The sequence below is a fragment of the Lonchura striata genome, chromosome 17 (genome assembly GCF_046129695.1).
Source record: "Lonchura striata isolate bLonStr1 chromosome 17, bLonStr1.mat, whole genome shotgun sequence".
Taxonomy (NCBI): Eukaryota; Metazoa; Chordata; class Aves; order Passeriformes; family Estrildidae; genus Lonchura; species Lonchura striata.
Window position 1 is genome coordinate 1,618,549 of NC_134619.1, and position 26,603 is coordinate 1,645,151.

The following is a 26,603-nucleotide window of genomic DNA, read 5'->3' on the forward strand; positions in this document are numbered from 1 at the left end:
CCCTTCCTTTGGGAGCCTGGACAGTTCTGGACTTGTTTGGCCCTGAGGAGCAGGCAGTGAAGAGGAGCAGCGAGTGTCTGTGCTCTGTTTCCACGGCAACAAAAACTAAAAATGAGGAAAAAGGCACCTCCTCCCAGCTGCTGAGATGTTTGGGAGCTGAGGAGTTCCTTGTGCACCTTTTCTCCCAGGGAGGATGAAGGAGAATGGATCAATCACCCTGGTGAGCCTTAAGCTGTGCCAAGGGAAATCAGGCTGGAAATTAGGAAGAAGTTTTTCGCAGAAAGGTGATAAAGTTCTGGAATGGCTGCCTGGGGAGGTGGTGGAGTGTTCAACTCCCCGGGTGTTCAACACCACCCTGAGGTGCTCAACAGCCTGGGTGTGGCACTGGGTGCCAGGGGCTGCCTGAGGTGATGGAGGGATCACAGAATCACAGTGATTTTGGGATTTCAGGGCTGCCAGAATTCGGATTGCACTCGGGCAGGGTCAGCTCAGCCCTGCCAGGCAGCACCCCCTGCTCCCAGGGAGCTGTGGCACCTCTGCCATGCCAGCGCTGAGCCACCCTGGTGTGTCCTCCCCTCCTTGGCCAGGAACGTCCCTGCCCTGGCTCCATCCAAAATCTGCCTTGGCTCAGGTGGCTGCAGAGCTCTGAGCTTCCCTCCTGGCCCCAAAGGCAGCACAAGTGGAGCCACTGACACCACACAGAACGTCTGGGGCTGCCAGGCCACCAGCACCTTCTTCATGCTGCATCTCAGGGCACTTCCACCCTGCATCCCCTGCCAAGAGCCTTCTCACACTGCACCCATCTTCATTTCACTGCAGCTGCCCCTGCAGGAGCTGGGGAAAGTTATAGCAGCTGTACATCCATTTTACTGGCTTTACCTCTCTTTATTCTGATCATCAGTCTGCCAAGGCTATGGAGATTTACATTTAAATGTAAAGCTGGACTGTCCACCAAATAGCCTTTGAAGCTATTAGCTGTGAAAGATAATCAATTGGGAATGGGCCCCTGCAGAGCACTTTTCAAGCAGAGTCATCACCAAAAAGCAATTTTGCTGGCAGGCTTTTTTTTTTTTTTTAAAGGAAAAAAGTCATGAGCATCCCCAGCCAATTAAAGTTCTATCAATGGCTGATCTCCACGATTTTACAACAAAAGCAAAATTTAACATTGTTAAGGCAAAGTGATTAACGGGATGAATCCTGAACTTTTTAGGAGGGACGAAGCAGCAAGGATTGGCAAATTTTTAATAATCCCCCAGCAATTTTATGTACTTTGAGAACCAGAAGGATCCAACGTGCCCAGAGACAAGGAAAAGTGCTGCTATTTAAGGTAATAAGTCTTACATCAGCCTTGTAAAAATTTAAACCCAAGGTACATTTTTATCACCTCTTTAGTTTTACAACTCTAACATGGCATCTCACATTGCTGTTCTGTTAGAACTGTGTCACCATTTGTACTCCCTTCCCTTTATTAGAATAAAAAAACATGTTTCACAAAGAACTTTAATCTATTAATTATGACTGCTCTGCATTATGCAGCTGAGCTTTATGCATTCCTGTTCTTTCAGGTTTTCCTCTGGGCCATCAGGAGTTGTGCCTATCTCCAGGATCTAGCTGGGAATTTGCATCTCGCTCATCACTGAGGTATCCAAGTTATTCCCATCCTCACAATCTCCTTCTGGGGGAACCTTCTGCAGGTGGGGAGTCCAGCAGCACAGCCCCAGTGCAAACACTGATGGGATGATAGCTGATATTCCTGACACAATCACGAATTATGGGCAGTGATTAATCATGGCACTAAGTGCAGCCCACTTTGGGAGGAGGAAGCTGTGAGCTGTGCTAGGAAAAGGTGTGGGGAGGATTTTTTCCTTCAGTCTGACATCTAGAAAGTGCAAAGACAACCAGCAGGCAGAGGAGGGGAGGGCTCAGGGCTGGCCGTGCTCTGCCCCTGCCGGCCCAGGGCCTGGGGAGCAAAATGATGGAAAATTTTCTGACAGCTCAGAGCAACAGGGAGCAGGGTCAGCCTTGCTTTCAAACCTGACAGCACAAGGATTTATCAGCTTGCCTTCACTTTGGAGGACACCAACGGGAAACTCAAGCTGAAAATGTTGGAGGTTTCTCCAAGGCTTTTTTAGGTGTCTCACATCAGGTTGGATAAACGGGAAGACATTGATGGCAGGTTGTTCCACCCAGCAGCACAAGAAGGCAGAAATGCATCCTCATGTCTTTAAAATAAAACCGAACCAAAGCACAACAACCAAATAAAAATACCTCAAAACACTCTGCAGGCCCTCAGTTAATTAATTCCCAGATCATGTTCAACTTTTACCTACAACATGCAGCCACTCTCACTAGCCAAGAGCTTTCACTTTCAGAATTAAAGTTTACACAAGGTTTGAATCGAGGAACTAAAACAGCTCTGTCAAAGCTGAATCTGCAGTCAATGACAATTCTGGTTTTAGAGAGGCAAAGCAGCTCCTGAGGCTTGTGGGATAAACTGCCTGAGCCCGGGGTACAGAATTCAGGGGCACCCAGCAGACCCTGAACGTGGACACAGCTTGTAAAAAATTCACCTCTGTTTGCCATGGCCGTTTGTCCTTCCCTACAACATTGTGAAGCCTCTAAAGACAGCACGTAACCAAACCCTGGATGTTTTATGAGTCCTTCCCCATGTCCAGCCACTGGAATAAAGACAAAGGCAGAACTGGATACCTGAGAGACAGAGAAAAGAAAGCTTTTCCTGCCACAGACTTTTAATTCACGCTGATACCTGAGACATCATTTCCTCAGGTCACTATAGAAACCTTTATCACCTCATGAAAGGTCACTGGGTAAGTGACAGGAGACATCAGTTTCTTGTAACAATATTGGTTTCTCTTCTTCAAATTTAAATAACAAGGCTAAAGATTTTCCAACTGGAGATGTAAAAAGCCATTAGAGTAGCCAGTCGATATTCCTGAAATTATAGGACAGAGGTTTTGCCGTTGAGGACACAGAAAGTATTTTTGCAGTCACCAGAGCAGCACAGTGCAAAAAGGATGACTGACTGTATTTTGACTTCAAACACAAATAAATAAAGAATCAGGAATGAGCATCCCCAGACAATTAAAGTTCTATCAATGGCTGATCTCCATGATTTTACAACATAAAAGAATAAAATAACGGTGTCTAAATTTAAAAAAAAAAAAAAAAAAAGCAGCAAGATTTTCCACTGTTCTTTGTAATGTAGAGAAAAATGTCCTGGCATGTCCCTGACATTTTAAACCGCACACAGAAGGTGCTTTCCAGTGCAGTCAGATGACAGCAGCAATAAACAGCTCATTCCCAAAATGACTGGGGAATATTTGGATTACAATCTTTCAGTAGCAAGCCCCACATGTATCCAGTATGAGTTTGGTTTTCCCCCAGCTCCCAGGAGAGCCAGCTTTGGGCCAAATTCTGCTGCTTTTAGGCCTCACCTGAGGTGAGGACTTGGTGCCATCCACTCCCCCAGGAATCCCCCCTGTGCAAGGGACAACCCCAGGCTGGTTTTGAGCAGCAATCTCCATTCTGATGCAAAGAACAGTTTAAGTTTTTATCAAAACCACCTAAAGGATACAGCACCACCGATAAGGTTTAATCCAGTGCTGTTCAAACCCCACTGGGGACACTGAGCTGGGGCTCAGTCAGAACCAGCCTCCCCAGAACACAGGCAAAGGTGTCCAAACACATTTTTCTTCAGCTTTCTTCCCTGTGGTGTATTCCTGCCTCACAAAAGCACAGGAGAAAAGCACATTTCAGCAGGTCTGCTGGAGGATCAGCTCATGTGCAGCTGGGTCTGGCTTTGAAAAGCAGCGTCAGGAACAGCAACAAACCCCAAAGGGCTGGGAAGGCCCAGGAGCTGGGGCTGCTTTAGAGGAAATGCACGCAGGTTTTGCACCTCTGCCTGCCCAGTTCAACTCAGATCTCTGAGCAGGCAGAAGTTCATCCCCAGAGAGGAGGGAGGGTGTGACACACCATCAACTCACACCTCGAACCCACGGGCAACCTGGGGAACAGCCTGTGCAGAGAGCAGAGTCTGCCAGGGCTGTGCTGGGTGGGATATCCAGAGCTTCCCTTCCCTCTGGGTGGGATATCCAGATTTTCCCTTCCCTCTGGATCCCTCTGAGCTGTGCTGGGTGGGATATCCAGATTTTCCCCTCCCTCTGGGCTGTGTTGGGTGAACAGCACTGAACACTGAGCTCTGCACCTGGGCTCAGCACTTACCAGGGGAGTTTGGAGATCTCCAGGCAGCAGGAACAAAAACCCATCCCAATATTTTGTCCTGGAAAGCACCAGTTTGCTCCAGAGCTCTCTGAGGCCGTGGCAGACCTCTGGGGAGGGAAGGATAGGATTTATTTACCATGTGCTCAGAAGCAGGAGAGCTCTACAAGAGACACTTGTTCTGAATTACCAGGCTCCCTCCTGGGATGGTTCTGCTGATAGCATGAAGAATGTATTAAGTGAACATCAGAGATGAAAACAATCTGCTCCTGCCAGCTCCAGAACACACAGACCATTACTGTCATACACAGAAACCAAGCCAGAATACTGAAGAGAAAATGGAAAAGGAACTGCCCCGTGTCAGCCTTGGCTCTCAGCTGGCTTTTTCTCAGGGTGGAGGAAGAAGTCTCTGCATTGTTCTCATGATGCAATCAGCCAAAGCAGGCTGGAGCAGCAGCACGAAGCTCTGTCTGTTCACTCACACCACTGCCTTATCTTTCCTGTTTATCTCTGAGGCCCAGTACCCAGGTTGGTCTCTAGAATATGACAAATGTGCTGGTTTCCTCCTTGAGAAGGTTCTGGAGGCTCTCTGAGAGCTGCAGCGCAGCCAGCAGAGCTGTGGCACCTGCAGTGTGACATGCACTGGAGGTGACACTGCTGGCCAAGGGCAAGCACAGAGAAGCTGCTTCAAACCAGCAGCTTTGCCAAAATCCCTCGGGTTTTATCACTCCTCTAGTCCCGACAGCTGTACAGCTGGGAACTATGAACAGGCTACAATTAATTATGAGGGAGCAAAATATTATCAATTTAACATAATTTGTGAGGTTACGTTTTGGCCACGGGTCCGCTTCTTGCAGAAAAATTTGGGCATTTCTTTTTATCTGCAGCTTATTTTTGCAGCTGAGCTTTTGGTGAGGTCTCAAAAAGCTAACTTTTGAAAAGTTTTTACGGGGAAATGTTTAAAGAAGAGATATCATCCAGGAGCCAGAGCACACTCCAGAGCTTCCCTGGGCCTCTGGCACCACCTATGGATGACACGGAGCACTGGGAGTGAGGAAACCCTGCCTGCGATTAATTTCCCCGAGGATGGGGAAATTAACTGCTTTTAGTTTGTGGTACCTTTGCACAGGCGACTGCATAATCCAAATACAGCCTGAAATTCATTCATCAGAAAAATTCCCATAATAAATTATAAATAGAATAATACTTATTATAAATATATATAATAATAAAAATATAATAATGTATTACCATCTCCTTGCGTTCCAACCTGAATTTCTGCTGGAGTGAAAAACCTTGGATTCGAAGATTTTAAATAAAATTTAAATTACATTCTATCTTTTCCTTTAACACAAAAAGACCCAAACACTTTTACCACCCATGCACCACCTCCCAACAGGCAGCATCAAAATAAAAACAAAAGGGAAGCGGTGTTTGTAAAAAATATATTTCCAGTTGTTTTGCTTTTTAACTCACAGGCACCTCTGACAGCCATCACCACGCCAGAGACGGTTTGTGTTGTTGCTAACAAAGTTAATTACTACTGAGAGAGGGACACCATTCTTTGACTTTCTGAAAACAATCACCTGGGCTCTGCAGGAGCATTCCAAGTGCCAGGTGCTATCAATTCCTACCCATAGAGAGAGAGGAGAAGCCCCCCGGAGTTACCTGGGCTGCAGCAGAGCCTCCTCGGGGCTCAGCCAGGCATGAATGCACTCAGAGCCCAGAACTGAGAGACCTCAGCCCAGCAAACTGCAGAAGGGCTCAGGTTATTGTCTTTTTGGGTGAGCATCAAACAAAGAGGCTGCTGTGGGGGTAATTCAGCACGAGGGGAGGATTTCTTCCTGCAGGCAGCACAGTACAAGAACTGTTCTTGGGGGTGTCACTGCTTGGGGACACTGGCAACAGCTGCCTTGATTTCCCAAGGAGCAGGGCCTATGACTGCAGCAGAGGCTCAGAAATACAAAAATCCTCCCGCTCACACACAAGATGTTTTAGTGTACAGACAAACACAGAGTGGAAGGGGAAGATATTTGGCTCTGGAGGACAAATCCTGTGTTCAGCTGTGTGCTGTGTGTTCCTGCCAGGCTCAGCACTGCCCCAGGGGAGAGCAGTGCCCAGAGCAGTGCCAGTGCCCAGAGCAGCCCCAGTGCCAGAGCAGCCCCAGTGCCAGAGCAGCCCTAATCGGGGATGGAGTCAGCGGGACACAGCAGGGCCGTGTGGGCCCCACTCTGGATGATGGAATAGCCCTGCTTGGGGCCCTCAGCGTGGGAGGAGGAGGAGAAGATGGGCGGAGGAGGAGCAGCCGTGGACACGGTGATGCTCTGCCCGCCGTCGCTGACCACGGTCACCTCGGTGGCCCCGTCCTGGATGAGGGCGTTGAGCCCCTCCAGGTCGGAGCAGCTGATGCCGGAGCTGGCGATGAAGGCCTGGCCGGCGGGGGGCTCGTGGCCGGGGCCGGCCCCGGGGAGCAGGGCGCTGCCCTCGGCCTGCTCGTGGGCGGTCAGCAGCACGGCCGGCTCGGCCACCGGCCCCGCGTCGCCCGCGGCCACCGCGGCCGGGGCCAGCACGCTGACCTGGCCCAGCAGCTGCAGGCGGCCGCTGCCCAGCACCTCCTCCTGCCCCGCGCCCAGCAGCCCGGGGGGCACCACGTTCACGGAGGCGGCCTGCACGACGCCGCCGGCCTGAGGCACCTGGTGGCCCACGATGATCTTGACTCTGCCCTCGTTGTACGGGGCCACCTGGGCGGCCTGAAGCGGCACCTGGAGGTGGCTGACGGCGATGGGGGCGCCGGGCTGGCGGCCGGCGTCCATCTGCAGCTGCAGCACGGCCAGCTCGTTGTTCTTGGAGCCGTTGTACAGGCTGTGCTGCTTCTTGTGGCTGCGCAGAGAGTCCTCCCGCACGAAGGACGCCTCGCACAGGTCGCACTTAAAGGCCTTCTTGGCGTCCAGCTTGGCGACCTGCCTGGAGCCGCCCTGCTTTGGCCTCTCTCCTTCCTTCGTGTCTTGCTTCTTGCCCTTGGCCTTGTCGCCGTGGGCCTTGCGGACGTGCGTGGTGAGGTTGCTGCGCTGCTTGGTGTCGAAGCTGCAGAAGTCGCACTTGAAGGGCCGCTCCTTGCCGTGGATGCGCTCGTGCACCTTGAGGGCCGCCTTGCTGGAGCACGAGTAGCTGCACTCGGAGCACTTGACGGGCTGCTCGGGCTGGTGGCTGCGGATGTGGTGCCGCAGGCTGGTCTTGTTGCCGCACTGGAAGTCGCACTCGGGGCACTTGAGGGTGTTCTCCATGCTGTGCTTGATGCGCACGTGGGATTTCAGGTTGCCCTTCATGGCGCAGCGCACCTCGCAGAACTCGCACTTGTAGGGCTTCTCCCCCGAGTGCACCCGCAGGTGCCGCTTCAGGTCCGAGTTGATCTTGAACTTGGCGGGGCACACCTGGCACTGGAACGGGGCATCCCCTGCCAACAGAAGCCGTGGGTTACACAGGGGACGCTGCTGGGATGAACCACAGCTGCCTTGTCCTGAGCTCCCAACGCATCCTCAAAGTCAAGAGAAATTTCGTGACATGGAATTATCACCTGGTCTGACATACTCAGATCCCAACCCATTATTTTGCATTTTCTGTATTTGCAGCCTGGTGTCACAACATGACCATGTTAAGGTGGAGCTCTGCTAATCCCTAATCAATTCCAGTGAAGGTATTCTAAAGCCATTAAAAAAAAAATCCAAAGCAAACTTAGCAATCTAAAAAACAACTAAATAACCTAAATAACTGCTCCCTTTTCTTTCTTTAACCTAAAAATACAGTTCTCTAAAATCCGCAAGGATGAACTCTTTAGATAGGCATTATATTGAAGAAGTGTAAGAATTGTGTTGTTAGGTTCTAAGAAACTCTTGGTGAAAGGAGGAAAAAGAAAGTGTATTTAGTTCAACAAGCATTTATCCTCTTTAATAATCAAACTGCAAATGGCTGATTTATTTTAGAAGTTAATATTTTATCGAGTTTGTGAGAGCTGTATAATTTTGCATAATTTGCTTATCCAGCTACATATGTCATAGGTTTAACAGAATATTTTTCAAATCAAGTTGTGGCCTACTGTGCTAATCCATGTATCTGTTTAATAATTGAGATACATGGTGTATTAAACAGACTTTATTAATGAAGATGCACCGTTTGTTCATCTAGTTTATTGTACAGCCTCAGCTGCACACTCAGCTACTGAATTTTTATCTGCCTTGCTGATGAAGGCACAGTTCATATTTCAATGACTTAATTTTCATATACGGGGTAGCACAATATATATGAAAAAGAATATAGCAAATGCTGGTTCTGTTTGTTCAAAGAGTGGTCTACTCTGTATTTCTTTACATTTCTGCCCATCCCTAACTGACACTGCCAGGATTTAGATAAAAACTTGTGTGCGAGCGCAGGTGCATGGTGAGCTGGCTGGCGTAGGGGCAGATCTGGCACTTGAAGGGGTGCTCGTTGGGAACTCAAATCATCCCTTTTAGGGGCTCTGACCACTGATATGTGACTTAAAATCACCTCTGTGACCCCCAGCCCTCACAGAGCAGAACCCCACCTGTGTGCGAGCGCAGGTGCACGGTGAGCTGGCTGGAGTTGCGGCTGGCGTAGGGGCAGATCTGGCACTTGAAGGGGCGCTCGTTGGAGTGGATGCGCTGGTGCTTGTTGAGGCTGCTGCTGTCGGCCGCCGCGTACTCGCAGTGCTTGCACTTGTAGGGCTTCACGCCCGTGTGCGAGCGCGTGTGCATCTTCAGCTTGTCCTTGCGGCTGAAGCACTTCCCGCACACCTCGCACTTGTGGGGCTTGTCTCCTGCAACGGCAGCACCCGCACGCTCAGCCCTGGCGTGGGCAGGGCGTGTGGAAAGCACACAGCACACACGGAATGCTCACCAGGAAGGGGACTCGTCTGTGGGGCTGCAGGCAGAGCTGCCACAGACAGCAGAGCTGCCACAGACAGCAGAGCCTTTGGAGCCTTGTCCCTTTGCAGCTCCGAAATTGGGAGCTAAATCATGGAACTGCTTTAATGTAAAGCACAGCAGGTGTGTGCACTGCCACCGCACTGCACCCTGATAAACTCATGGTGTACACTCAGAAGTTAAACTGTGCCTCCAATCAACCTCCAGTGTTCCAGTGCCTCAGCTGTGCCTAACAGGGCATGTCCCCAACAGGCAATTCCTCAGGACACTGCTAGAAAGTACAGACAGCTCTACATCCTGCTTATAGAGACATTACTTCATAGGAAAAGGGCTTTTGTGAAAAGCTGAAAGGGGGAAGCCAACCCAAAAGAAAATACAGGAACATAAACCTGTGTGCGTTCGCCGATGACGTTCCAAATCCTTCATACCATAGGAAGTCTTGAACTGGCACCCTGAAAACAGAAGGATAAAAATCATTAAATTCAAGGAAAATCTAGCCAAATAATAAAAATACATTAGCATATTCTGGACATGTTTATTTTCAACAGCATTGTCTTTAAAATTCACTGTTAACAGGAAGTTAATTCCTCATCTTGTTCACTCACATCTGCTTCAAACAGTGACCAGCTCACCTGTGAATTTGAGATTTCTAACGCTTCCTCTTAGAGGCAAGTCACTCCAGAGCTGCTGCAGGCACCAAGTCTCCTGTGTGCCACTAGAGGAAAGCTGTGCACGTTGAAATGGAAAAGAAGGAACACTCCCATCTCACCTGGGTACAGGCAGCTGAGTTTCTTCAGGGGCACGGAGGAGGAGGATTTCTTGGGCCTTGCTTTTGGTGGTGTGGAGACGACAGCAGCAGCTGGAGGCTCCGTGCTCTCGCTGGGCAGGTAGGTTTGGTAGCCATGCTCAAAAACAAACTCTGGGGCAGAGACTAAACACACATAACACTTCATGCGACAGCACTAACTTCTCTAATCAGATAAAAAAAATCTAATTATTGTCTAGTTTCATGAATTCTCTATTCTGTTTTTTTCCCAGCAACATTTCTGTCTCTATTTACCTGGGGGAGGAGGAAAGGAAAAAGGTTTTTCTCTTCCAAATACCAAATAAAGATATATTTGTTTTTCAATTCTGTGTTATAGCCCAAATGAGAGAAAAAAAATCATTATTTATATGGCAAATGTTGTCAAAAGGCATCACACAATTTATTTTTGTATTGTTGAAAAAGTTCAGCCTCTTTCAACTCTACTGTTTTTAGCTGTTACTCACAAGAATAACAGGCGAAAATATCTCAGCCAAAGTAGCAGCTTTTAAATCAATTAAGCAACACTTCGGCCCAAAAGGGCAAATGGGTAGAACTGTCCTCATTTTAAAGATGAGTAAATATGAAGCAGAAAAATGACTCGCCCAAAACCCACACTGAGTTGAGGGATTATAATACAAAAATTCCTGGAAGTGGGCCCTGAATTCAGTTTGTTTCACTGCTCTTCCAAATTCCCTGCCTTAACCTGTCTATCCAAATTAGAGTCAAATAAGTTGGGGTTTAGTAAGGTCCCACACCAAAATAAAACAAAACTATATATAGAAGAGCAAACCTTCACACACGGAACAAGATCCCAATTTTATTTAAATGTCTCCAGGATCAGGATCTCACTCGAGTCTTCACACAGGCAGAAATTTTGAATCATATTTTTCCTGCTAATTAGTTGTGGGAGCAATGTTAGGGGATGTAGTGTTCTCACATAAAAAGGTCTGGATGGGTGCCTGATAGCAATTCTGTGTGTGTTTTCCATCTAGAGCACTCTTAAAAAAATTAAAATGCATAGTAAATTCAGTATTTTTCATAAGTATCGACAATTTTAATTAATTTGCACAAGCTGGTTCCACAACAGATCAGACTTGAGCAATTCTCTGAGAGAACTTATACCTCAATTAGCAAATTAAGCAACTGTTGTTAGGACAAACCCAAGAAGGCAGCACAGGACTATTTCATTTCCTAGGTTACACGACAACTGATGTGAAAATGTTCTTTCAGCTGGTGATGGGGACACAGGGACAGAGGGCTGGCACCTGGCAGGTGACATGGTGGTGTCTGTGATGATTTGGGTACCTGTGATGGTTTGGGGGTAGCTGTGATGGTTGGATACCTGTGATGGTTTGGGGGTAGCTGTGATGGTTTGGGGGTACCTGTGATGGTTTGGGGGTACCTGTGATGGTTTGTGTCTCGGAGGCGATGGTCCTGCTCGTGCTCTGAGCCTGTGTGCTTGGCACGGTCTCCTCGGACACGAACTGGACGGTGCTGGTGGCGCCGGCCGTGGCACTGGTGAGCTGGCAGCCGCTCTGCTTGTGCCCCACGAAGGCGTCCAGGTTGTTGAACTGCTGCTTGCAGATGCCGCAGATGTGGATGTCGGGGGTCAGCTCCACCAGCACCGTGGTGCTGCCGGGGACTGCGGGGACGTGGCACATTCAGGGGACGTGGCACACTCAGGGGATGTGGCACACTCAACGTGTCCCGGGGCATGGCGATGGGTGACACCGCTCCGGGTGGCACAGGGACACCCTACTGCCCAGGCACCCCGAGCTGGGGACACTGCGGGACCCCCAGGTGGCAGGGATGCATCCCCAGCGGGCACGGGGTCCCGCAGGGGCACTTGCCCAGTGGCTGCGGCACCACTGCACGGAGCCCTCTGGGGACACAAGGACAGCACCCAGTGACCAGGGATCACTGCCCGGCACACACGGACAGCACCCAGGGAGCATGGAGAATCCCCCAGCATCCATGGACAGCACCCAGTGACCAGGGATCACTGCCCGGCACACACGGACAGCACCACTAAGCGCCCATGGAGCGTGGACAACCCACGTGGGCAATACCTCAGGATCCACTGCCCAGTGCCCATGGAGCATCCATCCCCAAGATCCACGGAGCACTGCTCAGGATCCACGGACCACCGGCTGGGATGCATGGACCAACACCCAGGACCAATGGACCACCGCTCTGGCCGCACTGACCCTCTGCCCGCTGACCCCTCCGGCCACACTGACCCCCCAGCCGCACTGACCCTCAGCCCCATTGACCCTCCGGTCCCACTGACCTTCTGGTCCCACTGACCCTCCGGCCACACTGACCCTCAGCCCCCTGACCCTCAGCCCCCTGACCCTCAGCCCCTGTGACCCCTCCGGTCCCACTGACCCCCCCAGCCCCACTGACCCCCAGCCCCACTGACCCCCAGCCCCCCTGACCCTCACCCCCCTGACCCCCCCAGCCCCACTGACCCCCAGCCCCACTGACCCCCAGCCCCCCTGACCCCCCCAGCCCCACTGACCCTCACCCCCCTGACCCCCCCAGCCCCACTGACCCCCCCAGCCCCACTGACCCTCGCCCCCCTGACCCCCCAGCCCCACTGATCCCCTCGGTCCCACTGACCCCCCCAGCCCCACTGACCCCCCGGCCCCACTGACCCCCCCAGCCCCCCTGACCCCCCCAGCCCCACTGACCCCCAGCCCCACTGACCCTCGCCCCCCTGACCCCCGCCCCGCTGCCCGCCCCGGCCCCGCCCGGCGCTCACTCAGGTTCCCGGGTTCCCCCCCCGCCCCCCAGCCAGGTTCCCGGGCTCCGCTCCCGCCCGTCTCATGCGCTACTCAGGTTTCGGGGCCCGGGCAGGCCCCGGCTCCCCCGCGCTGGCGCGGCGCGGGCCCCGGAGCGCGCATAGCGCAGCACTTACACTGCACGGGGCCGGGGAAGGCGGGCGCCGCCCCCGCCCCGCCGCGGTTCATGGCGGCCCCGCCGCCGCCCGCTGCGCGGGCCGGGCCGGCCGCACCGCCACCGGCTGCGGCTCCGGCTCCGCTCCCCCGGCTCGGCCGCCGGCGGATGTGCGGCAGCCGAGCATGCTCAGTGGCGGCCGCGAGGCTGCGGCGGTGCGGCCCCGGGCAGGCACGGCCATGAGGCGGCGGAGCGGCGGCGGCGAGCCCCGGGCTGGGGGCTCCAGCCTAAACCCCGGGCTGCCAGCCCGAGCCCTGAGCCGTGCCCGATCCCAGCCCGAGCCCCGGGGCTCTGTCCGATCCCAGCCTGAGCCCCGGGGCTGTGCCCGATCCCAGCCCGAGCCCCGGGCTCTGTCCGGTCCCAGCCCGAGCCCCGGGCTCTGTCCGATCCCAGCCCGAGCCCCGGGGCTGTGCCCGATCCCAGCCCGAGCCCCGGGCCGTGTCCGATCCCAGCCCGAGCCCCGGGGCTGTGCCCGATCCCAGCCCGAGCCCCGGGCCGTGTCCGATCCCAGCCCGAGCCCCGGGGCTGTGCCCGATCCCAGCCCGAGCCCCGGGCTCTGTCCGATCCCAGCCCGAGCCCCGGGCCGTGCCCGGTCCCAGCCCGAGCCCTGAGCCGTGCCCGATCCCAGCCCGAGCCCCGGGCTCTGTCCGATCCCAGCCCGAGCCCTGAGCCGTGCCCGGTCCCAGCCCGAGCCCCGGGCCGTGCCCGGTCCCAGCCCGAGCCCTGAGCCGTGCCGACAGCCGCTCACAGGAGCTCCTGCCATATGGCCCTGCAAAATAGAATTATGGAAGGACTGGTGTAAAAGGTTGTGCCAGGGAAGGCTCAGAGTGGACTTCAGGAGGAATTTCCCCATGGAAAGAGTGGTCAGGCCTTGGCAGGGGCTGCCCAGGGAGGTTTGGATCCCATCCCTGGAGGTGTCCCAGGAATTCCTGGAGGTGGCACTCAGAGCTCTGGGCTGAGGACGAGGTGGGGATGGGGCACAGCTGAGCTCAGTGATGATGGGATTCTGGCTTTGACACAAACATTGCAAACACCATTATTATCTCGTGAATAACTAATTAAAGTCTCCCAGCCCAGGAGTTTCTGGATGCTCTGGAAGAGTTCTCCCTTGCCTGGTGAGGATTGATGTCTGAGAGTGTAACACTGCACCGAGCGCTTGAGTCATGGAGCAGAGCTGTGCTGAGATCACACTTGACACGATTTGCAGCCTCTGAGGCATAAATCAGTGTGCATGTGTAATGTTCCTCACCCTTAACCCGGCTGACATGGAAATACTGCACTGCTCCGGGCTCCCCACAAGTGCAGTGCAAGCAAACAAGGCCCACAACAGACAAATGTCCATCAGGAGAGACAAGGGAGAAGAAAAGCAGAGGCACAGAAAAGTCAGAGCTCATCAGAGCCCCAGAGACAGGCGTTCCTTGCACAGTTTGGACAGCCGTGGCCTCAGTGCTCTCCTGGAGACAAGAAATGGGTGGACTTTTGCCTTCGTGCAGAGCTTCCATCCATCTCCTGTCACCCCAGACCACACAGGAGCAGCAGACCCCACGCTGAGCTCAGAGAAAACCCAGCCCAAACCTGTGCAGGTGCTGGGAACAGAGGTACCTGTTCAGCCAGCCAGGAGGACAAACCCTGACCCTTGGAATAAAACACCATTATTGTTCCCTTTGCCTTGCACAGCAGATGGAGGAGAGTGCGTTTGGAAGAGAAAAATACATTAATCAGAAGTGTAAATGAATCAATGATCAGGATATACCAGTAAGATGCAAAAAACCCCTCAAAACCCATCCATATCCTGGGGAAAGAACAGAAACTTGGTTACATGCCTGAAGTCCCTGAAAAGGGAGAGCTCTCTCTTGAAGGCCCTGGTGCAAGATCATCACAAGTGAGCATGGAAACCTGGCCAAGGGGACAGACAACAAACTGAAATGTCATTTGTAATTAAAACTTGCAGGTATTGAAGGTGGAGACAAACAAATTACAGATTTGGAGTAAAAACTTCAAGATTCAACCCCCAAGTTTTAGCATTTTGATGGATAATGACACACACAGCAACATAAATGCTCTGAGCTCAAATTAATTATGTTAAAATAATAGGTAATTTGTCTCTGTGTTGAGAACGTATAATTACGATGATTTTTTTCAAATGTTTTAAAATAATGTCATTTCAATTCATAATGCAGGGTAGGGATTTTGCTGCTCAATGTATTTGCTGTTTATACAATATTTTCAATGTCATTGCTTTCCTGTACAATAAATAAAGCCAAAACAATCAGTTAGTACCCTAAGATATTCCCTACTGCTGTAGGAACTGTAAAATAACTCAATATGAAAATGTTATTCACTGCAATGGCACATTGACAACTGTGATTAAGCCTCAAACGAATACTGGAACAAAATAGAAATGTATTTTTTGTTGAGTTGTTTAATTCTTCACTGTCAGGACACAGACCCAAAGCCACCCAGGGGAAATGTCATGCATTTATGGGGTTAAATGTGCCTCAGTGCCTTTCCCCCCATGGAAAATGTGCAGTTGGGATAGAAAAGGAAGGGATGGAATTTCAGGGCAGAATTCAGCTTCCTGCACCTCTTATCTCTTTGCATTTCTCTCTCAATTTTTTTTTTCCCCTAAATGCAAATTGGCTGCTCTCATATGAACAAAGTTTGAAAACAAGCTCACATGATGATGATGATGGTGATGATGAATATGTCACACCTGAAAATGAACCCCTTGATTTATGGAATATATTTCAGCACTTTTTGTATAAATATAAAAGCACAGTAAAACTCCACTGGGATGAACATGATAACAAATAAATGCTGAATCTAAGGCTGTACAGCTCCAGTCTCACATTTAGTCATTTTTATGATTATATTTGGGTTAAAAATGGAAAGCAACACCAGCAGAGGGACTCCCTTGATACTCCGTGGAGCTCTGCCTGCTCCCTGGCAGGGCATAGAGGTAATTTTATTCTGGAAGCTTTTGAATGCTTTACAAGTAATAGGAACCAAGTGGGAAAATCATATTCCATATTTTAGTTCTGACATCCTCATAGAAAAGAATATAGAAAAAAAAAAAAAAGATTCAAAATAGCTGCCTGTGATTCAGTACCTAAAGGCTTGGTGGTGTTTTTCAGAATTCCCTTGGGGTGTGTAAATGTTTCGGAGCTGGGAGTACCCACGGGAGCTGGAGTCACTTTTGCCACTTCATCAAACTAACGAGCCTTTGAGTGATGCTGTTCCCAGGTTCAGCTCTTCTGGGGGGGAAAGGAGAAAACCAAACTGAAATTTAGACAGAATGGAATTCCTAAGAGCTGGGACAACCAGGATTTATTAATCTGTGCACTCCCAAGCTTACAAAAAAACAATCTTCTGCCTTCAGTTTTGCTCTACAAATCTTGCCCTCCTTCACAAGGTCTGTGCTTCCAGAAGGCTGCAGCACTCCAGGACAAGCAGAGCCTGGCAGTGAGGCACAGAACCTCCTTTTTGGGGTCAGAGACACAGAAAACCTTTTTGGGGTCAGAGAGGCACAGAAACACCTTTTTGGGGTCAGAGGCAGTGGGTGTTTCACTGGCCAGGTACAGGAGGACTTTTCATTTCCTGCCTGTGAGACCAACCCTCTCCAGCTTCTACCTGACAGGATTTCCTCAGCTGAATGAGCTGTTGGTAGATAAAAAGAGAATTTTTTTGTACTCCATAATTATCCATCAGTTATTAAATACCACATCCCACAGCACTGGAGCTAGGGGAAGGAAAGTCCTGTTCTGAGTTTAGTGGGATTATCCAGGTGTGCAGGAGTTGAATCTCTAGTTTTGCTACTCAGATGACATTTGATAATGTTAGAATGATGAACAAAGTATAGGAGACACTTTCTTTGTGTGCAGATTTTAATTTACTCTGATGTGGCACAGAGAACGAATGTGACAGCACATACTCTTCATCAGAAATTCATTTGAGCTTTGCTGTTGTACAGAGCATCCTGGGATATTCCAGCTAAAAAATCTGATTTACTGGTCCTTAGTTAGCAGGTATTTAGCTCTAGTCAGTCCTGGGGTGAAGAAGAAATTATTATTATTATTATTATTATTATTATTATTATTATTATTATTATTATTTTGGGTTGGTATCATAACTCAATGCTGCTATTCATGAACTCTGTGTCACCTACTGCAAAAAAAAAAAAATCCTTCTGAAAAAAAGGCTTCTGCTTTGTGTTCGTGCCACAAGATATTGGTACTTGACTTTTTCAGGCACTGAAAAGAGCATGAAAAGGGTAACAAAGATGAGAGGGTTTGCTATTAGAATAATGTCTGCGCGCAGAAATGACAGCCAGGGAAATACTATCTGAACTTCAACTGCTGCTCATTGTCATTTTACAATTAAATCTTTATCAGGCTAATATTCCCCGTGGTCAGATGTGTTTGCTTTCCAGGAATGCTGTAAAAATTCATTCATCTGTGAATTTCAGGGAACGTGGCAGGGTATTCATGGAGAGCAGATTTTAAATGTGCACTGAAAACTTCACCATCAAACCTATTCAGTCAAGAGGCAGAAACAGAAGAGAATCTTTCTGGAGAAGGCAGAATTTCAAATAAACAAAAAGATATTTTCTCTTAAAGCACTACAAAATAAAATGAATCTCCACAAGCTAGTTTTCTATAGTGGAAAAAATATTTTTTTTAATGATAAACTTGGAAAAGGGAAAGCGGACGAATATTCTGTGGGAATGGATGGGAGGCAGGGCAGCTCAGGAGTCGCGGATTTGCGGGAGGAGCGCTGCGGTTCTCCGGGTGCGTGTCCAGGAGATGGTGCTCTTTGGTTGGATTTGGCTTTTTTCCCTTTTTTTCCTTCTTCTCCCCATCCAGCTGAGGATACTTTGAAATCTCCTTCCCCGCGTTGTTTTATTTTAGGCTCGTTAGGATGAAATCCCGTTTTCAATAGCGCAGCCTAGCTCTGAGAACAGCATAAATTCTTGCTCAGCTGCGTTGAGCAGAACACCGAAGCAGTTTAAATTCCAGAGGTCCTTTGTGTCTCCTGCATGGCTCTTACCTGGCTCCTGTGGCAGAAAAGTGACTTCAGCCCACAGAGTTCTGGTCCCTGGGGTCTTCAGAAAAATGAGAGGCACATCCTGCAAGGAGATTTCTGGGAGTGCTCACAAAGGGAAGAAACCTCTCAGCAAAACAAAGAAACAAACCCTCCTTGCACACCAGGCGTAGCAATTGAAAATAACCCGAGTGTCATTATTTAATGAACACCTCCTGCCCTGGGGAAGGGAGGAGAGGGCAGCTGGCAGTGCCAGGCTGGAGCAAACCTCCTCCTGTGCTCCAGCTGCCATTCCAGGTCCTTGTCCCCCATCCCAGAGGGACATTGCCACCTCCACGCCCGGGCCAGCCTTGGGAACGCTCCCTGCCCTCTGGATTTTGGGAGGTTCCTGGTTCCTGGCTGAGTTTGGGTGGCTGGGCTGGGAGCACCCAAAGCTGGGAGCACCCGGAGCTGGGAGCACCCAAAGCTGGGAGCACCCAAAGCTGGGAGCACCCAAAGCTGGGAGCACCCAAAGCCAGGAGTACCTGGAGCTGTCCGGGCCACGCAGGACCCTTCTTCTTCCGAGGGAATTCTCACCCTGCTCAGCTGGCATGGACAAAGCAGCTCAGTGACACACATCAGCACCCCATATCCTGTGACAGACCCCCCAAAACAGCTCCTGGGGAGGACAGGGCCTCGCCAGCTCCGGGTTCCAGCAGTGGGGGAAGGAGATCTGCCCTCTCCTGAGGCTCCGGGACACCTCGGGGATCTAATGGGAGCACCAATTTGTGGAGGGGTTTCTATTGAAATTCCCAAAGAACCTGAGCCACCCAGCTGGAAAAGCCTCCCAGGGCATCCTGTCTGATCCCCACCTGGCCGCCAGCCCAGCCCAGGGAGAAGTGAGCACAAATCTGGGATTTCTGGCACAAACCAGCTTCATGTGGCTTCCCATTACCAGCGTCTCCTTTTCCACCCCGCAGCCCTGGCCTTGTCCGTGTTGTAGATGCTGCAGCTGCTCTGTGTGCAGCTAAAACAAAAGGTTTTAATTAAAAGTGACATTGCTGCACCTCGTGCTGCCAGTGAGAGTCCTGGTGAAAGGTACCTGAGAAGTGTGGAAGCCACTGGAAGGTCCTGCCCTCCTGGGTGCATCCCAGCATCCACGAGCTTCCCAAGCTGGCAAGTGAAAACATCCTCTGATTTTTTTTTTTTAATGGAAAATAATTTTTCTGACAAAAATCATCCTGCAAAGCATACAAACAATATTTGTAATGCTAGTTTTAGCCAAAATCTGAAGGGAAAAAAGGTCATTCAGAGCTCTTAATGCTTTCAGCAGACAATGACATTGTCCATCAATTCCCCACTTTTCAGGGGAAAAGAAAACAGGTTCACAGATGCAACTTTTCCAATTAAAAATCAATTTTTGCCAGAAAGCCGCTCTGATTAGTTTTAATGAGAGGTAAGCAATCGTAAATGACATCCTGTGTCTACAAATTATGCGTTTGGGTTCAGAGCTGCCCTGCAGCCTCCACTTAACACCACAAGGACCTGGATCAGGTCTCGTTTGGTACCGCGGTGACATTTCCAGGACTCGCAGGAGCCGGATTTCTGCGGGGCACTGCCCATTAACCCCGCCTGGCAGGCCAGGGAATTCTCAATTACTCCGAGCCATGTGCCCTCTCCCCATCTGCATTTCCATTTACACTTGGCTTTTCTGCTCTAAAGAATTAAAATACTTATAAAAGAATTAAAATACTTACCAGGAACTGTGGTGCGTTCGTGTCCTGTCGTGTGCCAGCATCTGGGGCTTTGCTGTGCAGAAGGGAATTTCGGGAGGGACCCAGCAGTCTTTCACCTGAGTACTGCCCCGTGTGGATTTAATTAGCCCCTAATTTCCTAATGCGTGTTGGAGATGAAGCTTAAATGCTCCTAAATTGTGGGGAAGAAAGCCCAGCTTAAAATGACATTTCTCCGCAACTCGTTTTGTGCACTCAGCCAACAAAAAAAGTTCTAATCCCAATTACATTTTTTCTAATTGTAAATATAATTATGAGTGTATAAACCAAGCTGTTGAGGCGTGCATTTAATCTCAAACTTGAACTCATATTTTTACCAATGTCTTCCAGGGAAGAGTCAAGCGGCAAAGAGTTTCCCACTGATAAGAAACTGCAAAACTTCTGTATCTTCCATTTTTCTGGTAATGATCACTTTTGTTTGCTGTTCCTCAAAAAGCCACCACATTCAGAGTAGAAAAACCAAACCAACAGTGATTTAATAAACGCAAATGATTTGAAAATATTCTGGAGAAGTCTGGAGTGATCGACTTTGTTTGGTGTCTCTGATTTGCCAGCTGGAGGGGGGACAAGGGCTGGCCAGGGACAGGACAGGGCACTGGCCTGTGGCCACAGCCAGTGCCAACATTTGTACACTTTTATATGTTTTATGCTCTTCGTTGTACAGGCAAAGCCAGAATGATAATCCCAGCCTGGAGGAGTTTCCAGCTCCTGTAGGATCAAATTCTGGCTGATCAAATCCTGTATCATCAAACACACTGAATTTCCTTTCACAACTTTGCTCCTTTTTTTTTTTTTTTTTTTTTTTTTTAATTGAACATTCACCTGCCAAAAGTTCTGTGAACCCACGATTCTCCCCTGACACCAAATCCCACAAGTTTGGGAAGTGCTGTAATCTGGAGGGCACACAAGGGAAATTCCAGACACTTGGGCAATCCTTAACCCCAAACCACTGAGTGTGCAGTGATTCCTGCATTGTTCCGAGTCCCTCTGAGCCTCTGGGGTGAACAGCACAGGAGGAAGCTCAGGATGAAAACTGCTCTTTAGGAAGCCAAACAAAGCAGCTGCTCAAAGCAGCAGCAAACCCCAGCAGGGCTGAGCATCACCTGGTCCCTGCTCCTGCCTTGTTCTGCTCCAGGGGCACTCGGTGGCACCAGGGGCTGCCCTGGACAAGGTGCTGAGCGCAGACTGGGCACGGGCTGTGCTGAAAAGCCTGGGGGGCAGCTGTGGGATGGCAAAGCCCAGCCCACAGGGACGTGCAGAGCAGGGGAGGAAGCAGGAATCAGCACAGCAGCTCAGCCTGACACGAGTTCTGATCTGCTGGGGAGCTGAATGGATTCAGGCTACGCTTGATAAGCTTATCTTGAAGTAAGACAGAAGCTGGGCTGCTGGAATTCCTACTGTTGCTCTGTCATTATACAGCTGAAAGTCAGGAACTGTCAAATGACATGAATAATATCTGTCCATATTTAATCCAGCGAGCTGCTGACAATTGCCTCTCACCCTTCCCCTCGGTGCATGAGCTCCACCAAAGGGTTTGGAGCGATCACACTGAATTTAGGCAAATCTGTAGCTGCAGAACCACGCTGCAGATAAGAACCTCACTGTGTCTAAAATGGAGAAAAAGAGGAGATAGCAGCAAGCACAAGAAACTACGGAGATAATTCTTCCTGGACCACAGCAAGGAGAAATGTTGGAGATTGTGCTGACACTGGTGACGTTACAAATGCTACAGGGCTGAGGATAATGCAGAGTAGACTTTTCCCCCCCTCCCCATTTCAAAACAATCACATTCTATCTTCTTATAAGATATGAGGAAGATTGTTATCTCGCACAATGAAAAGCAAATGACAGGCAGATAAACTTAGGAGCTGTTTCTAAAGCCTTGTACAGTATTCTCCGTGGTACACAGATAAGGAAATCACATAATTGAAATGGCTACAAACAGCAGTAAAAAGGCATAGAAGGGGAAAATGAGGAGATCAAATGCAGAAGGCAGACAAATTTTAGATTACTGACGGAGGCATTTGGGCAAGGCACTCCACTCCTCGTGGGAGCTGAGCACCTCCTGCTGCTGCAGGTGCAGCCTGAAATCCCAGCCCCATTTCCCTCCTCTGGGGACCCCCTGGCCTCACCCACCCCAGGGACCCCGAGGTGTGACCCTTGGCTCCTGGAACAACCCCAGCTTTACCTTTTCTTCACCACTCTTTGCCCTCTGGTGTCTTCAAAGATGTCTTGGTGCTCCTGAAAGCTCCAGCTGCTGCTTATTGTTCTCTGCAGAAACAGGAAAAATTCAGGTCCTTTCCTATCTGAGCAGACAGCAAAGTGTTTTCTGAACTTTCTCAAGCACAGAAATACCATGGAAATGTTTTCCAGTGTAGGTAGGATAACAGCAGAGGAGTTTCTGCTCTGAGGCAGATTTAAATGGAAACCTCATTGTTAATGTGAGATTCCCTGGATGTCCCAGACCCCCCAGACCTCAGCCAGGGGCCCCTGTCGTGTGCTCCAGTGCAGCATCTCCCAGGAACTGGAATTCAGGTCACACTGGAAGTCCTTACACTGCAATAATCTTCCCTAATTAGAGGAGGAAAAAAGAACTCAGCTGGACAAATGAGCTAAAATCAGGAGAATCTTGAACAAGCATCTCAAGCATTAATCATTTATAGAGAAAGAAGAAGAAAATCATCAAAATAATTGAGCAATTGCAGACAAATGTCACAATGCCTTGTATTGCCAAAATCTCATCATCGGAAACGTATACGTCTGATTTCCAGGTTTATTAATGAAACAAAAAGGCATCTACAACAGATAAATAATACATCATATGGATTTCACACAGTCTATTTATAATAGAGATCAGTGACACCTATCAACTCACATTAAATCACATCATGCAGATTTTGCCTCGTCTGCACACTGTCAATCTCTGCTTCCTCTTTCTCTGCCATGGTGACAAAAAAGTAACTTGAAAAGAGTTGTCTCAAAAATCCCTGCCAGAAGGTTTAAAAGAACAGCAGAACTCGGGCTGGGGAGGTGCTGGCTCACCCCACAGCCTGCCCAGCTCCAGGGCACAGCAGGGCTCTGGGAAATCAGGCTCACACCAAGAATCCAGGCCATGGGATGAGCCAGTGCAGCTCTGGGAGCAGAATTGGGGTATCAACCTTCTGAGCTGCAAAGCTGAATTGTCCTCCAGCCCTGACCTGTGCCCTGATGAAAAAAAACATGGAATGAAGTGGGTTTTGAAAAAGAAATTTGAGTTTTTACAAGCATCACCATTAAAATGTAAAGTGGGCTTAGAAACATCCTTCAAAAACAACATAAATAAGTTATTTTGCAGAAGAATTATTTACCATGAGAAGAGATAGAAGTTTATAAACCAGTTCAGAGATCTGGAGGGGAAACGTTCTCATTGACATCATCAGAAATGGGGGCTGAGGAGGCTGAACCCCCTGGAATTTGCACGCAGCTTTTAAAACATAATTAGTGATCTAACATCAACAGACGTCACTGGCTGTGGTAATGTCTGTGGCAAATAAATAACGGTGGAACACAATAAAACTCCCTGTAATGTACTCTGCTGCAATATTGATGGCAGCATATGGCAAACATCTGACAGCTGTTAAACAGATGTGGCAATTAGCAAACCTTCTGGCCGTGCTGGTGAGGTTGTTATGCAACACGTTCTGCAGGAGGATGCTGTGCCCTCCTCCCCTGGCAGCTCTGCTCGTGGGCAGTGCTGCTCTGAGCCCATCCAGCTCCTCTCTTGTCAGAATCTGTGCTATTGAGGATGCTGAGCCTGTAAAAAGTTTTGTCTTTTTGTTTCGTTGTTAAAGCAGAAGCCATAATTGGTCTGTGCTGGTTTCCAGGTTGTTTATTCTGTTGATCTCTCACATGTTCTGCTGCCCTGCCCAGCTCTGTCCTGCAGGGCAGCGTGTGGGGCTCTGCCCTCAGTGGGATGTGACAAACATTAAATACCAGAAACTCCCTGGGCTGCATTTACAAGAACGTGCCAATATCTGTCACCTCCGTTGGACAGTGTGTCCCCAGCCTGAACCAACAGAAAAATGCCAACACCACAGTGAGACATGGAGGGCATGAAGAAGGAGAAAAAGGACAAGGCACACCCAATTTCCTCCAGCTTGTCCCCTTTGGACCCCTAATCTAGAATCCTAAAATTTTACTTTTGCACCCATGCCGCACTTAATTATTACTGATATCAAACCCTCAGAGCTGGTAATTCACCCTGTAAGATTGAAAACTCTTTTCCATGGCCAGAGATCACAGCCAGTGTCTCTGGGGGCTCTGTCCAGGGGGTTCTGACCCCTGCCAGGGTCCCAGGGCAGCAGAGGGATGCTCTGGGTTCCCACACTCTCTCCTAACCCCAATTGTGTTTTCAGTTGCTGCCTTATAGTAGATTTAGAGAAATCCCGAATTTAAACAAGAACAATATCAATTCAGCAGTGGAGCAGATACTTCAATTATAATAGCTAATGGACAAATTGAGAGATAAAAAGACTTTTCTATCATGTTGAAATTCAATGAACAGTTTTCAATTAGGCTCTAAGTATAAAAGGGGAAAAAAGGAAGATACTTTTCCTTGATGTTAACATTGCAGGAGAAGATGAGAGTAACTTCACTTTTTCATTATACAGAAGAGGTGCACATAATGATGCATATTTAAATTATAAATCAGGTCACTATCTGCCAAATGAAAGCAATATCAATTAGAGCTGGGGTGGATCAGGCTTTAAAACTCCTTATATTTAATGACAAAAGTATGACTGTTACCCTCACCCAGCCAACAAAGGGATAATTTAAGGCAGTAAGAAATCAAAGAGTGATGTCACAAAAATAAGCCCTCACAGCTTTTTGGATGGGATTATTATAATTAATAGACTTCCAATGATTTTTTAAAATATTTTTTTGCAGGTTATGGGCTTTCACAAAAGCATTTATTGCAGGCATAAAATATATAAAGCTGTAAAGAGTGGGTTTGAGTAAGGTTGGCTTGAGGGTCCTTAGCCTTTCTACTCCAGTAATTCCTGTAAAATCAGAGTTTCATTTATAGGCTCAATTTATAACGTTGAATTTATGCCAGTTCATCTGATATCAATCATGATAATAGCATGATCTATTGTATGTCACTTGTGCTAATGCAAATTAAATATCATTACATTACAAAAAAGCCTTATGTTAAAATAACACAGAGTGTGTAACTTGAACCAAAAAAATTACGGATGAATTAGCAATTTGGGCTGATCATATGCACAAGTAATAAACATAAACTCTTGCATGTCTTATATCTAAAATTATATAGATCCTGAAAAAAGGAAAGCTAAGCAAAAAATAAAATAGGTTAAGGTTTGTGTGGCAAGATTAACACTGATTTTCCTTCTTCATTGTAGTTAAGGTCAAGTAGTGAGCAGTTTATTATCTTCCTTTTAACCAGTGTGGTTTTGAACCTCTGGCTTTGACACAGGAGTCCTGGGAATCAGCTTTTAAAAATCTTCAGATTTGCAAGTGCCGTGGTTTGAATCCCCCATGTCTTTATAAATGACATCCTCACACACTCATCATGGTAGCTGTGCATTTGGGTATAAAACTCTGCAGTTCAGGGCAGCTGAAATGATAAGTGCAGCCAGGGAAGATAATCCTGAGATTAAAGTGCAACCGATGATTTTGTTGAAAATTGTTAAAAATTGGTTCATTCTGAGTCTCTCTGCAGTCCATGTCCTCTCTCCCCTGCTGAAGTGGCAGGACACCCTGTCTAGATTAGGTAAGAGACACTTCCATGAATAATTGCAAATTTCAGCATAAAATTTGGGAATATCTGGGATATTTGTGCAGATCTTCATGCTGTAAATGCCCTGCAGTTTTAGGCAGAATGAGCATTTTATCAGCTGTGTCTCCTGAGCATTCCACACCATTTACACAGATCAAAACCCAGGAAAAACCAGTGGCTGCTCTGCAGCTTCTCTTGAGATGAGGAGCAAGGTCTCTGCTGGAAGGGTCTTTGAGCTCTGCTGGGAGGTCCTGCAGTCCTGGCATGTTTTTGGTTCCAGATCAGACATTTTCTCTTGGCTGCTCCCTGTGTGTGAAATCCAGTGAAATCCAGTGAAATCCAGTGAAATCCAGTGAAATCCAGTGAAATCCAGTGAAGTCCTGCCTGTGCCATGGTGGGCAGAGCTGGGGCTCCCTGTGCCGAGCTCAGCTCCTGTGGGTGTTGTGTTTGTTACCTGTGAGCACCGTGGGACGTTTCCTTTTCCTGCAGAGCCTGAGCCCTTGCCCATCGTTCCCACATCCCCCTGATCTGTCATTTAACCACAGAAAATGGGGCTGCTCTCCTTCCTGATGGGGAATGAAGAGCAGGGATGCCCAAAGCTGCTGCAGGAGGTTTTGAGGTCACCTAATTGTCCCTTCCAGAACCTGAAGGGAGCCTAAAAGAACATGGAGAGGCTGATAGACACGGGGGAACGGCTTCAAACTGCCAGAGGAAAGGTTTATTTCACAGATTTGGAGGAAATTGTTCCCTCTGGGTGGGGAGGCCTTGGAATAAAATTCCTGTTCTGGATCCCTGGCAGTGCCCAAGGCCAGGCTGGACAGGGCTGGGGCAGTGGGAGGTGTCCCTGCCATGGCAGGGCTGGAGCTTTCAGGTCCCTTCAATGCAGGTCACTCTATGATTCTGTGACAGCAAGAATAAAATAATAACATTCCCAAGCCTCCTGAACCCCCATCCAACACTGCTGTGTCTGGGAGCCTTTGTGGGAAAAAAACAGATAATTTTGGAGTCAGGGCTGCTCCAGTGCAGCCGACATTGGCTCGTGTTGGGCTGGGATCCCTTTTGATCCTGACTCC

General features: G+C 49.0%; 1 protein-coding gene and 1 long non-coding RNA gene across 2 annotated transcripts; both read right to left on the bottom strand.

Annotated features, from left to right (window-relative positions):
- Positions 1 to 5,667: 5,667 nt before the first annotated feature.
- ZFP64 (ZFP64 zinc finger protein) lies at positions 5,668 to 12,975 on the bottom strand. Its single transcript, XM_077786978.1, has 6 exons — positions 12,902 to 12,975; positions 11,384 to 11,623; positions 9,946 to 10,107; positions 9,566 to 9,628; positions 8,819 to 9,070; positions 5,668 to 7,693 (listed from the first exon to the last, which is right to left on the bottom strand). The coding sequence occupies exons 1-6, from the start codon at positions 12,951 to 12,953 to the stop codon at positions 6,420 to 6,422; spliced, it is 2,043 nt and encodes a 680-aa protein (XP_077643104.1). The 5' UTR covers positions 12,954 to 12,975; the 3' UTR covers positions 5,668 to 6,419.
- A 4,648-nt stretch (positions 12,976 to 17,623) lies between these two features.
- Positions 17,624 to 19,812, bottom strand: LOC116184370 (uncharacterized). The gene is made up of 3 exons (XR_004149141.2): positions 19,716 to 19,812; positions 17,986 to 18,064; positions 17,624 to 17,889 (listed from the first exon to the last, which is right to left on the bottom strand). It is a non-coding gene; the product is annotated as an uncharacterized LOC116184370 (long non-coding RNA).
- Between the last annotated feature and the right edge of the window lie 6,791 nt (positions 19,813 to 26,603).

Bases quoted from the DNA above. Each gene is read 5' to 3' on its own strand.
- ZFP64 (XM_077786978.1), bottom strand. From the start codon at position 12,953: ATGAACCGCGGCGGGGCGGGGGCGGCGCCCGCCTTCCCCGGCCCCGTG. The intron at 11,624-12,901 runs GTAAGTGCTGCG...ACGTCCCCGCAG, and splicing joins CTTCCCCGGCCCCGTGCAGT to TCCCCGGCAGCACCACGGTG. The intron at 7,694-8,818 runs GTGGGGTTCTGC...TTCTGTTGGCAG, and splicing joins GCACCTGCGCTCGCACACAG to GGGATGCCCCGTTCCAGTGC.